Below are 14,142 nucleotides of genomic sequence, written 5' to 3'. Positions count from 1 at the left end.
AGGTAATCCTAGAGAAAGAGGAGGAGGGCACATTGTAAGTCAAAGTTCTGGGATGTAGACTCCTAATTTCCACCAGCTCACTTAGTTCACTTAGCTGTGAGTCTAGAGGTTGCCCATTGGTAGTATGAATTTCAAAAAGTACTCAGGACAGGTAATAAAAGGGATGTTGACTTTTTCAGGCTTTGTGGTGAATCTGCACTGTTACTACTTAGAGAGGCATATAATTTATATCATGGGTTCTGGCATTAGCTTTCCTAGGTTTAGCAATCAGCTCAGCCTTTACTTCTTGGGTAGTTCTTTAAGACTTAAGTGCCACCATTTCCCTGCTTGTATTAGAATATCTTTCTAATAACATGTGCCTTATAGAATTGTTGGATTAATGAGTTTATATATGTGTGTGTGTGCTTAAAATATTTGACTTATAGCTCTCATTAAACATTTAACAGCATTTTAAATTTAGAATAGGCTACCCATATAGCTTTCTTAAAAACCCTTGGAAATGAGCTGAATAAGATTGCATTGTGAATTGAACTCTTTGGATTACATACATGGTGAATCAAAAGATAATATAACAGCAGTTTAAAGACATAGGATTTGCTCTCAGGTCAGATCAGAAAGATTAGTTGTAACTAGATGAAACATATTACATAAAATGGATATTAGACACAGAGCTTGTGTTGTCTCTTACAGCCCAGACCCACCCAAACACTGGTCCTCTTGTACATATCCCACTATTTCGTTTTAAGGGGAGGATGTCTGTCTCTACTACATATGTAGAGTCTGATAGTTCTGAACATTTGAATCATGCAGTGAACTCCTCTAATTGCAAAGTAACCTTCTCATTATAAGCTGGCTTGTCAGGCCATTTATCTACATGGAGCGACTATATTGGTTGGATTTCTTGGATATTTTGCTTATATAGTCAGGTATCTCACTGGAAATCAATCATTCCATTAACTTTGTGCCTTTGCTTGTTAATCTTGAGAGCTTTGTAAATCAAAGTTGCCTCTCTATTGTCCTATTACTGATTAAGCTGATAGTTGAGCTCACAAAACTGAACAACAAACCTAGACCACACAGAATCAACCAAGTAAGGCTTCCATCCCTTTGTTTTTGCTGTTTTCTTAGGATGAAGGCCCATGTCTTCTTCACTAGCCTCTATATCATCAGCTGCTTTAATTTATTGGCCCTTATTCTTTTCTTTTTGAGTTGCCAAATATCTCTGTGTGGCAAGGATAATTCTGATCATTCTCAGTATCACCATTCCCACTTTTTTTTTTGCCAGTCATGGGGTTTAAACTCAGGGCCTGGGCACTGTCCCTGGCTTCTTTTTGCTCAAGGCCACTAGCACTCTATCACTTGAGCCACAGCACCACTTCTGGCCATTTCTATATATGTGGTGCTGAGGAATTGAACCTAGGGCTTCATGTACACAAGGCAAGCACTCTTGCCACTAGGCCAAATTCCCAGCCCCATTCCTACATTAAAAAAAAATTCTTGTTTTTTTTCCCAGTCCTGGGGCTTGAACTCATTCAGGGCTTGGGCACTGTCCCTGAGCTTCTTTTGCTCAATGCTAGCACTCTACCACTTGAGCCACAGGGCCACTTCTGGCTTTTTCTGTTCTTGTGGTACTGAGGAATTGAATCTAGGGCTTCATGCATGCTAGGCAAGCACTCTACCACTAAGCCACATTCCTAGCCTCACCATTCCCATGTTATTGAAGGGAAGAGATCCCAACTCCTTCTCTCTCTTAGTCCTTGCGCCAGCCTGACATGCCCAAGAAACCGTTATGCAGTATAACAGAAGACCTGACCACTTAGCTGTGAGATCTCATTCCATGGAGATGTTGCTTTGCAGTGGGCCTTCTTATAGTTTAAGATGAACTAGTTCATTTCTTTATTTCTCTGATTTCACAGAGAACAGGCCCATTCCTCAGACTGTGTGTACACACACACATGCGTGCACACATGTGTGCACCAGTACTAGGGCTTAAACTCAGGGCCTTAGTTGCTGTTCTTTAGCTTTTATACTCAACGTGGTGCTCTACCACTTGAGCCATGGCTCCACTTCTGATATTTTGGTGGTGAATGGGAGATAAGAGTCTCAGGGACTTTCCTGTTTTGAACTATGATCCTCAGACCTTAGCCTCCTAAGTAGCTAGGATTATAGGCATGAGCCTCTGGCACTGGGAAGACAAGGTCTTCATATGAAGTTCACGTCTGGCTAGGGGCATATATCTCTATGCTGTCTTGTGTAAGGTGTGACTGTTGGGTTAGATTTTTGACCTGTCAATAACATTATCCCAATCTAGTCCAACCAGTACAAAAATGCAGTTGCCACAGGCACTTTTCTATAGTCCTGGAAACATGGTTCCCTTTGTTATATACCATTGTCATACAGGTTCACATTTAAAAGTTCACCATAGTTCTCAGAAAGGAGAAAGATCCTTTGTGGCCTGGTTGACATTATGACATTATAGTCTACTTGATTATTTTGGGGGGAGATTTCATGGCAACACATTAACGAATTGGTGGTAGGATTTTTTTTTTTGGTGTTGTTCTGGGTGTGAATCCAGGGTCTTGTGCATGTTGAATATGCATTTTACCACCAAGTTATACCCTTAGCCTTTGGATCTATTTTTTAAGTGATCATTGGTCATGTTAGGTTCTATTTTTAAAATCCCAAATTGTAGATATGATATTGAGTTAAACTGCAGCAGTACTCCCACCCCCCCCACAAATTTTTGTTTCTTATAAGTCAGGGGTCTCAATATATAGCCTGGGCTGACCTTGAACTCAGTCATCTACCTCTTCTTCTAACTACTGGGATTACAGATATGCAAAACTGTTCCCAGTTCCAAAAGAGAACTTTTAATAATAAATACTATATACTCATGATAAAATTATATTTCATAATTCTATAAAATTTGTAGACTAACAGATTTTAAATTTGTATTTGCTTAATTATATTATTAATTTCTATTCCTGAAACCAATTTACCCTTTTTCTTCTTTCTCATTTTTCATGGGGCATTATATTTTAATATATCTTATTAGGATAACATTTATACATTTGTATGTATGTATTTGAATATATGTGAAAATTTAACAAGTTGCAGATAGATGTACATGTTCTCTTTTTTGAATATGCACTGCTCCATTTCCAAGAGGGAAGTGAATTAAGCATAAGAAAAGTGATTTTAAGTGGTTTAGAGGGTTAGTCAAAGAGTACTTCATTTTGAACAGGATTTTGAAAGAAATTACAAATGCATACTGGCGAGAAAGGAGTTCAGAAAAAGGGAAAGTTATACATACTTCTGAGGAGTTGTTTTAGAGGGGGCAAAATGGGTGCCAGCAAAGAGAATGGTAAGACTTATGGCTGAAGTGAAGGAGAAGTATTGGGAAAGAGTAGCTGGTGAATTTATTGAGATGTAGATTCAGCCTTGCTACCCACATATTGCCTGGGTGGCTTACTAGGTTCTAAGGGTAATGATAGAGGAGACAGAGAGTGCTTGTCCTAAAGGGACTTACAGTCTTGCTGATGGGACATGGCAAGGAGCAGCTTTGGAAAGCAGTAGAAGAGGCTTGGATTTTCTATGGTGTATGATGGAAGAAGTTTCTGGAGACTCTGTTATCATCCTACCCCTATTATCCTCTCAAGAGGGAAAAATGCTGAGTTGAAAATAACTGAGCAGGTGGTTAGGTTTCAGAACTAATGCTTGTATTAATTAGCAGAAGAGCCTTTTCTCCCATACCAAAGTATTTCGAATTACACTTTTATGCACTTAATGTTCGTGATATCAGGTGTTTTCCAATTGATATGTTAAATTTTATACCAAAACCAATGTGGGAAGCTAGTCAGTCCATGGGCTTTTTAGTGGGGGTAGACTAATGATGTCCTTGTGTGCCCTCAAATATTAGAAGATATTGATAGTTCTATTTTGTTACTATCACTTTCAAAGTAAAAGAGATCAAGTTGCTTATGGCAACAGTGTGGATTATGTTATAGTGTAGCTTTATAATGTTTGATAGAATAATTCAGGTTTTGCTTTTTTTTTTTGGCCAGTCCTGGGGCTTGGACTCAGGGCCTGAGCACTGTCCCTGGCTTCTTTTTGCTCAAGGCTAGCAATCTGCCACTTGAGACACAGCGCCTCTTCTGGCTGTTTTCTAGATATGTGGTGTTGGAGAATCGAACCCAGGGCTTCATGTATACGAGGTGAGCTCTCTTGCCACTAGGCCATATCCCCAGCCCCTCAGGTTTTGCTTTTGTTCTATCAATTTATCTCCATCTCAGAGAAAAAATTGCAGATTTTTTATTGCCTGTCTAATGAGTTCTCCAGAAATAGTTTCTATACATGTATAAGATATATTTCATTTATTCCATTTCTTTTCATCCTTGTTTTCGTCTGTCTCTTCGCTGCTTGCGGAGCTTTCTGTCATTTCCTCCATCTCCACTGGCCTTCCCATGGGAAGCTTGCTGAGCTCCTTGGCTTCATAGAATGATGCTTGAGGCATATTTAAGTGTCTCACCACATTCCTGGGTTTATGTGGGTGTTCACTCACATGCCCTGGTGGTAGATCTCTGTAAGGTACCAGCACAAAAATGATAGGAATCTTGAGGTCTGGAATCAAGATGGGTGATGGTTGTGTACTTGTCCTGTGGAAGACATTGTTGAAGGAGGAATTCTGTAAAGTTGCCTGAAATATTACGTTCTGACCCTCACTTGCGCGGGGAATAACATCCATGAAGTAAGGTTTCACTCCTGTTATGCAGTTGATTTCATAGGCATTGTATCTATCGGCCATTGCTCTCCCAGCTAAAATGGGCTGGAAAGCAGCGGATCCAGAAATACCATTAACAAAGTTGTTGAGAAGAGAATACCAAATCCCACCACTTATTGGACTCAAAGTGACCCGGGGCCATAAGCTGGCCAGGCTTCGGAGAGCTTCACGGTTCCACGGTGCAGTAGGAAATTCATTCCCAGTGTGATAGAACTGAGAAAAATAAACACTAAGAGTGAGGTTTGAATACAGCAGTAGGAAGTGGTACATTTTGCTGATGCAGCAGTCGTTAGCTTCATTACAAGGAGTGTGGTTGGAATACAGAATGATATGTTTAATGTTGCTGTTACTGGATATAACCGAGTCAAGATAACCATGTATTTCAAATAGCATTGATTCTGGGTGGGTAGGACTCCCAGTGCAGTTGGTGGCATGGCCCTTTTGCACCAGGTTTCCAGAAGAATTTTTGAGTTCATAAAATGTCAGATGCTTTGGTTGAGGATACACGGGCCCATGAGGGAATCCAAAAATCTGATGGAATTCTGTGTACGAAACTCTTGCTTCTTCCCCGGTTCGAATATGGTAAGGACAGTTAGTACAATCCAGGGAGAAGCTAAGCCAGTAATAAGGTTTGATTATGGTCCCACCGTGTGCTTGGTATTCCTCATATAAGGGCTTCATTGCTGGTTTTTGTGGTGTCTAGCTGCAAACCTGAACAAGACAATGCAAAGATGTGTTAAGACAGGCCTTTTTTTTTATTATATTGTATTTTTAAATTTAAATTTTATTGTAGAGGTGATGTAAAGAGGGGTTACAGTTACATGAGTCAGGTATTGAGTACATTTCTTTTTGAACAATGTTACTTTCCCTCATTTTCTCCCAAGAGGGGAAAACCTCTCCCCCGTTAAGTCGTACAGCTCATTGCCACCATAGTGTCTAGTCAGTATCACTGCTGAATTGGTTCACCCTTTGTCCCACCGTTTCTGTGCTTCCCTTTCCCCTCCCCAAATCAGATAAACTTATAAACAAGACAAAGGGTAAAGAATTTAAAAACAGTGACAAAGGGTTTATTCCCTTCTGAAAGGAAAAAAAAAGGTTTACCCCCTTTTGAAGGGAAAAAAAAACAAAAATAGAAATAAAAAATAACTCAGGCCTTTGTTAAAGGGAAATAGCATGATAGCTACAGTAGCATCCTTATTCTAGAAGATAGTCATACATACAAATAGATTATAAGGCTCAAGATTCATTTTTCTTTATTGAAACTCTGGGACAGTGGAAAGATGATGAAAGAGAAATGGAGGAATTGACATAGCCTGTTTCATAGACTGCAAATGAGAGCAAATAGGTCAACATTGCAAGTTCTAGAAGCAGATTGCCTACTTTCAAATATGGGCTCTGCTTACCAGCTTTGTGGCTATTGGCAAGGTATTTAACACCAAGGAGCCACAGCAATCTTGTCTATAAAGGTTGTTTTGGGGATTGAATAAAAGAATATAAAATGCTTCACTATGTATGACACATAGTAAGGACTCTGTGTAAATATTAGCTCATAGTAATGAGACAAATCCCAGTTAATCTAGATGATTCTTGTTAATGAAAATCCAAAGAAATAAGCAGAGGTTTTGCATTTTGTTCATTATCTTTGTCTCAACTGATATGTCTGTTATGTTGTGCAGAGGTTTTGAGTGTATTTAAATCTAAAATCAGCATTTGTTAAAAACATGGGCAATTACTTGGAATATTGGCATCTTGCAGAGGATCATAGGCTTCTTGCTTGCTAGGCAAACATTTGCCACACTTCCAGTCTGTTGCTGCTTTTTGAAGTTTGCTTTTTCAGATGGGGTCATGTGCTCATCTCCAACTGTAATCCTCATATCTCCGTCTCCCAAGTAGCTGCACTTACAGATATGCTCTACTGGCCCATGCTGGTCTTCCTTCCTTCCTTCCTTCCTTCCTTCCTTCCTTCCTTCCTTCCTTCCTTCCTTCCTTCCTTCCTTCCTTCCTTCCTTCCCTCCTTCCTTCCCTCTTTCCTTCCTTCCCTCCTTCCTTCCTTTATTCCTTCCTTTCCTTGTTTCTTTCTCTCTTTTTTCTTTCCTTTCATTTTCTTTTTTATTTCCTTCCCTTTCATCTTTCCCCCTTTACTTTTCCTTTTCCTTTTCCTTTCCTTTCCTTTTTCCTTTCCTCTCCTTTTCCCTTTCCCTTTCCCTTTCCCCTTCCCTTCTCTTTTCCCTTCCCTTCCCTTCCATTCCCTTTCTTTTTCCTTTTTCTTTCCTTTCCTTTCCTTGCTTTCTTTGGTACTGGGGCTTGAACTGTGTGTCTGGCACTGTCCCTGAGCTCCTTTTGCTCAAGGCTAGCACTCTACCACTTGATCCACAGTGCTACTTATGGCTTTTTCTGTAATTAATTAATTGGAGAGAAGATTCTCATGGACTTTCTTGCCTGAGCTAGCTTTGAACCATGATCCTCAGATCTCAGCTTCCTGAGTAGCTAGAATTTTTACAGGCCTGAGGTACGAGCACCTGTCCTATACTGGCATTTTAATGGCATTTTTTCTGTGGTTAAACCTTTACCTTATTGTTTACTTTTTCCTATTGTATTTAGAACAGCCCTTCCATTAAGCACATTGAACTATTCTCCATATTTTCTTGCTTTTATGGTTTCATTGATTACATTAAACTTTGAAAGACAGTAAAACATAAGGCAGAAAATACAAATGAAAACTGACCATTTCAAACTAGTTTGTCACATGTTGATTGTTTATTATTTCCTCCCATATGGAAACACTTGGATCAAATCTGTCTTCTCAATTCATATCAGCTCAATCACTGCTTATTTGATACAGCTTGTATTTGAAAGGCTGAAACCTGCAGAGTTCCTGTGTCAATTTTGTGCTGGGGAGAAAGCAGCTTAAGAGCCTCAGTTCAGCCATGGGTGAAATATGGTTTTAATTATATCACATTATCTTTATGCCTAACTAATATCCCTGCAGTAACTTGGGTACCATCTACCCAAGATTGCAAGTTTCTCCGAACCTCTGTCATGTCAGCTTAAACCACAGAGCTGGATGTTTTACTTTCTCCTTGTATTTTCCTGATGCTACTGAATTATGGACCTTGTGGCTTCCTGGCTTTGTAATAGATTTTCCTATAGGAAGCTGGAATTAAGCCTGGACAATGGACATATATATGAACTTTATATTATTTCTTGCTAAATCCTCGGCAGAGTTGCTTCTACCATCTCCTCAGATCTACTTATCAGACTGGATCTCTGTGAAAACTCACTGAAACCTAGCCGCTATTCTTACTCTCAGTGTATTGCACTGCAGGCTGACACACCTGTCATCCAGGGCACTGTTTAAATTACACAGACAGCCCACCAACTGGAAATGCCTTGGTGCACTACAAATGAGGAAGCAGGATAGATAGATAGATAGATAGACAGATCACACACTCTCACACACACATGTACAGAGACACCAATAAGACATCAAGACCTGAGGGAATAGATGTGTTACCAGTAATCAGAGTATAAAGGTTCCCCCTCATCACAATTTTATCTATCACTGTTTTGTGGCATAAATGTTATGGAAACATTACCAAGAGCCTCATTCCTTTGCTTTTTTTTCTCCAGTCTGGGACTTGAACTCAGGACCTGGACGCTGTCCCTGAGCCTCTTTATGCTTAAGACTAGCACTCTACCACAGTGCCACTTTTGGCTTTTTCTGTGTATGTGAGACTGAGGAATTGAACCCAGGGCTTCATGCATGCTAGGCAAGCACTCTACCACTAAGCCACATTTCCAGCCCTCCTTTGTTTTTATTATCTTTTTTTTAAGCTGGAATATGTGTTGTATGAGATATATGTAATTAGTTCATAATGATTGTTTAGGAAAGTGAAAGCCTTTCTGTTTTGTTTTGGTTTTTTATAAGAAAGGCAGCAGAATAAAACTCCCAATTCCCTTTTGAACACTCCACCCCTTGTATCCCTCTTCAGTTTCTATTTTAGCCAGAGGTGGTTCCATATTGTCTCTAAGGAGATTTGGGTGAGCAGTGACTTTGACATATAACAGAAGATGCTCTGGAGTCTCACTCTCGTTGATGGCTTTTTGGTGTCATCCTGTTTTGGTTCTCTATGGATGAAGTCTTTACCTTTTCCTAGGGTCCTTTGGGGCTTGGTTTTTGATCAGCCTCTTTTGAAGAGAATGCACTTAAGATCTCTTGCACTTTTTTTGGTGTGTATATGCCAATTCTAAGGCTTGAACTTAGGGCCTTAGTGCTGTCCTTGAACTTTTTTTTTTTTTTCTTTCTCAAGGTAGTGTTCTATCACTTAAGTCACAGTTCCACTTCCAGGTTTTTGTTTGTGTTTTTAGATCCATTGGAAATGAGTTTCTGCCTAGGGCTGGAGGTTAACCTCAGATCTGAGCCCTCCAAATAGCTAGGATTACACTCTGAGCTACCCATGCCCATCTCTTTCCCATTTTGAGCTCTTATAGAATTAAAAATCAATTTGTTATTGTTCATGGACTATTTTGTATGGGAAACTTCTGGTGCCTGTGTCTTCATTCTCCCTAATAGGGCAGCAGGTGTCCTGTGTGGCCCAGCCACATTAGCGCCCTTGCCTGGCTCACAGCTTGTGTTCCTGCTGCCTCTCTTACCCCCTCTGCTCTGTCAGTTCTTGGGAAACGCATGTTTCCTCTCCAGGGCTGATATGCTGGCGCTGAGATCTGGAGCTGCATGGAGCCTGCGTGCTGTGCCAAGTGGGTGGAGGGGTGGTCTTTCTCATAGCCAGCTACCTGCTCATGGCCTGGACTGGGGCTGTGGGAGGACAGCTTTCCTCATTCTAACACAAATGAACCACACTGTGAGTCTGCTCTTATTTCCCAACTAGGATTTAATGAGTACTGTCAAGGCACCGTTTGCTCTGGAAGACTGGAGAATGGAGTCTGCCCTTCACAATCTGCCCACAATCTGTTAGCAGCTAAAAAGGAATGTTAGCAGTTATAATTACCATCGTTTTGTCTCCAGGCTTGGATCTCATTCCAGGTATTACAGGAGATGGTCCAATTCCCCCCCCACACCCCCTTTTTTCCCCTCCTTTAAGTCTCAGGCTCAGTTTCCAAGGAGCTTCAGGGGACAATTGTGCTGTGAGGATTCACCTCTCTGATCAGGACTCTTTTATAGTTCCTTTGAACTTTGTTGTCCCAAGTCAGAAAGACCTCACCGAGGTGTGGCTGCCTCTGAGAACGCTGTTGAACTGGTGCCATGGTAACGTTTGCACAGTAGCTACTGCTAGGATACGGCTCTGACACATCTTACTTCATTTGCATATCAAACCACCTGTTCCAAAGATGAAAATATACATGATTGCATATCCTTATCTGGACAAAAGGTGCTGTGTGACTCTTTTAAGTTAGTGTGTTAGAGTTTTCCTGTGATGGTAAGAATCAGGTTTGAGGTTCTCACTCAGCTCCTTTCTCTTGGTCCTTGGCTTGGTGTGGACAGGTTTGTTGATTTTGTGCAGGTTACTTAGCCTATCATTTTTTTTTTTCTTGCCAGTCCTGAGCCTTGGACTCAGGGCCTGAGCACTGTCCCTGGCTTCTTCTTCTTTTTTTTCTCTCTCTCTCTATTTTATACCATTTATTTACAAGTTGTGGGTTTACAAAAATCTTTCAGTAAAAGAATCACTTAGGGTAGATTATTGTTGATCACAGCATGAATATGTGCCTATGATGTAATGAAACTTCATTTACTGTAGCCAGAAGGCCATAACTTGCTAACAGATACTCCATTCATTTCCATTCAGTGTACAAACCAGTTCATATCCTTCTTCTATATTAAAATACTTTTTAAAAGCCAAATGCTCTGGATCATCTCTATTATTATTCTTTATCCTCAATTATATACCAATGGAATTCATAAATCTTTTTTTTCAAATTTTTATTATCAAACTGATGTACAGAAAGGTTACAGTTTCATACGTTAGGCACTGGATACATTCCTTGTACAGTTTGTTACCTTGTCCCTCATACCCCCCTCCCTCCTCCCCCTTTCCCTCCCCCCCCCACGGAGGTGTTCAGTTCACTTACACCAAACAGTTTTGCAAGTATTGCTTTTGTAGTTGTTTGTCTTTTTTTACCCTGTGTCTCTCAAATTTGGTATTCCCTTTCAATTTCCTACTTCCAATACCAGTATACACGGTTTCCAATATACTCAGATAAGATTACAGAGATAGTGTAGGTACAACCACAGGAAGGTGATACAAGAACATCATCAATAATAGAAGCTACAGATACACATAGGACGTTGAAAGTAGTTACAACTGTGATATATCACTTGTTTCCATAACATGGAGTTCATTTCACTTAGCATCATCTTATGTGTTCATAAGGGTATGGCTATTGGGCCTTGTGATGCTCTGCTATGACTTGCCTAAACCTGTACTAATTATTCCCAATAAGGGAGACCATAGAGTCCATGTTTCTTTGGGTCTGGCTCACTTCACTTAGTATAACTTTTTCCAAGTCCTTCCATTTGCTTACAAATGGGACAATGTCATTCTTTCTGATAGAGGCATAAAATTCCATTGTGTATATGTACCACATTTTCCTGATCCATTCGTCTACTGAGGGGCATCGGGGTTGGTTCCAGATTCTCGCTATGACAAATTGTGCTGCGATGAACATTGTTGTGCTGGTGGCATTACTGTGATTTTGTTTGTGGGATTTTGGATAGATACCCAAAAGTGGGGCTGCTGGGTCATAGGGGAGTTCTATATTTAGCCTTCTGAGGAATCTCCATACTGCTTGCCAGAGTGGCTGAACCAGTTTACATTCCCACCAACAATGAAGTAGGGTTCCCTTTTGGCCACATCCCCTCCAACAATTGTTATTGTTAGTTTTCTTGATATATGACATTCTTACTGGGGTGAGATGGAATCTCAATGTTGTTTTGATTTGCATTTCTTTTATGGCCAGTGATGTAGAGCACTTTTTCATATGTCTCTTGGCCATTCTCATTTCCTCATCAGAGAAGTCTCTTTGTAAGTCTTTAGCCCACTTGATGAGGGGGCTATTGGTTTTTTGTGGTTTTGTTTTGGAGGAAGGTAATTTTTTTAGTTCTGCATATATTTTAGAGATGAGGCCTTTGTCTGTTGAATGTCGGGTAAAGATCTTCTCCCAGTCTGTGGGCTTTCTGTTTATCTTGCGAGCTATGTCTTTTGCCGTGCAGAAGCTCTGCAGTTTGATGCAGTCCCATTTGTCCAACCTTTCTTTGATTTGTAGCCTTTCTGGGTCTTTGTTAAGGAAGTTCTGTCCTGCGCCAAGGAGCCCAAGTGTTTCTCCTACTCCTTCCTTTAGTGTTTTCAGGGTGTCTGTTTTGATTTCAAGGTCTTTAATCCATTTGGAATTGATTTTGGTGCAGGGTGATGTATAAGGATCTAGTTTTAGTTTGTTGCATGTGTTGAGCCAGTTTTGCCAGCACCACTTGTTAAAGAGGCTATCTTTCTTCCATACTATTGTTTTAGCTCCTTTATCAAAGATTAAGTAGGCGTAGTTCTGTGGGTTCATTTCTGGGTCTTCAATTCTGTTCCATTGGTCTTCAGGCCTGTTCCAGTGCCAATACCAAGCTGTTTTTATTACTATAGCTTTATAATACAGCTTGAAGTTGGGTATTGTAATTCCTCCAGCACTGTTCTTTCTGCTTAGGAGTGTTTTTGCTATTCTAGGTCTTTTATTGTTCCATATGAATTTCTGGATTGCTTCCTCTATTTCATTAAAGAATGGTGTTGGGATATTAATGGGTATTGCATTGAATTTGTAGATAGCCTTTGGCAATATTGCCATTTTGATTATGTTAATCCTCCCAATCCAGGAGCATGGGAGGTTTTTCCATTTCCATAGTTCTGACTTAATTTCATTTTTCAAGCTTTTAAAGTTCTCATCAAAGAGGTCTTTCACTTCTTTGGTTAAGGTTATTCCCAGGTATTTTATGTTTTGGGGTGCTATTGCAAAAGGAGTTGCTTTCCTGATTTCAGCCTCGGTCTTCGGGTCGTTAGCATAGAGAAAGGCCGTTAACATCACCACAGAAATAACCGAAATTCAGAAAATAATAACGGACTATTTTGCAAATCTTTATGCCAATAAATTCGAGAACTTGGAAGAAATGGATGATTTCCTAGAAAAAAATTGATATCCCCAAACTCAACCATGGAGATTTAAACCTTCTAAACAGACCCATATCCAGTATTGAAATAGAAACGGCAATAAATGATCTCCCATCCAAGAAAAGCCCAGGTCCAGACGGATTCACTGCAGAATTCTACAAGGCCTTCAAAACAGAACTCACACCAATATTTCTCAAACTCTTCAATGAAATTGAAAGAGAACATTCACTACCGGACTCATTCTATGAAGCCAGTATAACCCTCATCCCAAAACCAGGCAGAGACTCATCACGGAAAGAGGACTACAGACTGATCTCCCTGATGAACATAGACGCAAAAATTCTCAACAAAATTCTGGCCAATTGACTTCAACAGGTCATCTAAAAAATCATACACCACGATCAAACTGGATTCATCCCAGGGATGCAAAGTTGGTTTAATATACACAAGTCAATTAATGTAATCCACCACATCAACCGGAGCAAGCTAAAGAACCACATGGTTTTATCTCTGGATGCGGAAAAAGCGTTCGATAAAATCCAGCACCCATTTATGCTAAAAGCCCTGGAAAAACTGGGATTCCAGGGAACATTCCTGAATATAATCAAGGCAGTTTATGACAAACCAACAGCAAGCATAACTCTAAATGGTGAAAAACTAAAGCCATTCCCTTTAAAATCAGGAACAAGGCAGGGATGTCCACTCTCTCCCCTGCTCTTCAACATAGTACTAGAATTCCTAGCCCGAGCAATTAGGCAAGAAGAAAATATAAAGGGGATCCAAATAGGAAAAGATGAAGTTAAACTTTCTCTCTTTGCAGATGACATGATCCTATACCTAAAGAATCCCATAGACTCTACCCCCAAGCTACTAGAGCTGATCCAAAACTTTGGCAAAGTTGCAGGATATAAAATAAACCTTCAAAAATCAACGGCCTTTCTCTATGCTAACGACCTGGCTTCTTTTTGCTCAAGGCTAGCACTCTACCACTTGAGCCACAGCGCCACTTCTGGCTTTTTCTGTATATATGGTGCTGAGGAATTGAACCGAGGGCTTCATGTATACAAGGCAAGCACTTTACCACTAGGCCATATTCCCAGCCCCTATTTAGCCTATCTTTGAGAGGTCCCACCTTCTGTGAGATTGAGATGACTTCATTTCCAGAAAAGGAGCCATTTGAGCTAATAGTCCACAGTCCCTGAA

The 14,142-nt window shown here is 40.2% G+C and overlaps 1 protein-coding gene across 1 annotated transcript; it reads right to left on the bottom strand.

The window, feature by feature from the left end:
• Positions 1-4,369: 4,369 nt before the first annotated feature.
• Apobec4 (apolipoprotein B mRNA editing enzyme catalytic polypeptide like 4) lies at positions 4,370-5,461 on the bottom strand. Its single transcript, XM_048357952.1, has one exon. The coding sequence runs from the start codon at positions 5,459-5,461 to the stop codon at positions 4,370-4,372; it is 1,092 nt and encodes a 363-aa protein (XP_048213909.1).
• Between the last annotated feature and the right edge of the window lie 8,681 nt (positions 5,462-14,142).

Source organism: Perognathus longimembris, chromosome 11 (genome assembly GCF_023159225.1).
Source record: "Perognathus longimembris pacificus isolate PPM17 chromosome 11, ASM2315922v1, whole genome shotgun sequence".
NCBI classification, from domain to species: Eukaryota; Metazoa; Chordata; class Mammalia; order Rodentia; family Heteromyidae; genus Perognathus; species Perognathus longimembris.
Note: the sequence above shows the minus strand (reverse complement) of the source record. Positions and strands in the feature narration are given on the sequence as shown.

Coding starts and splice junctions, on each gene's coding strand:
- Apobec4 (XM_048357952.1), bottom strand. CDS start 5,461: ATGAAGCCCTTATATGAGGAATACCAAGCACACGGTGGGACCATAATC.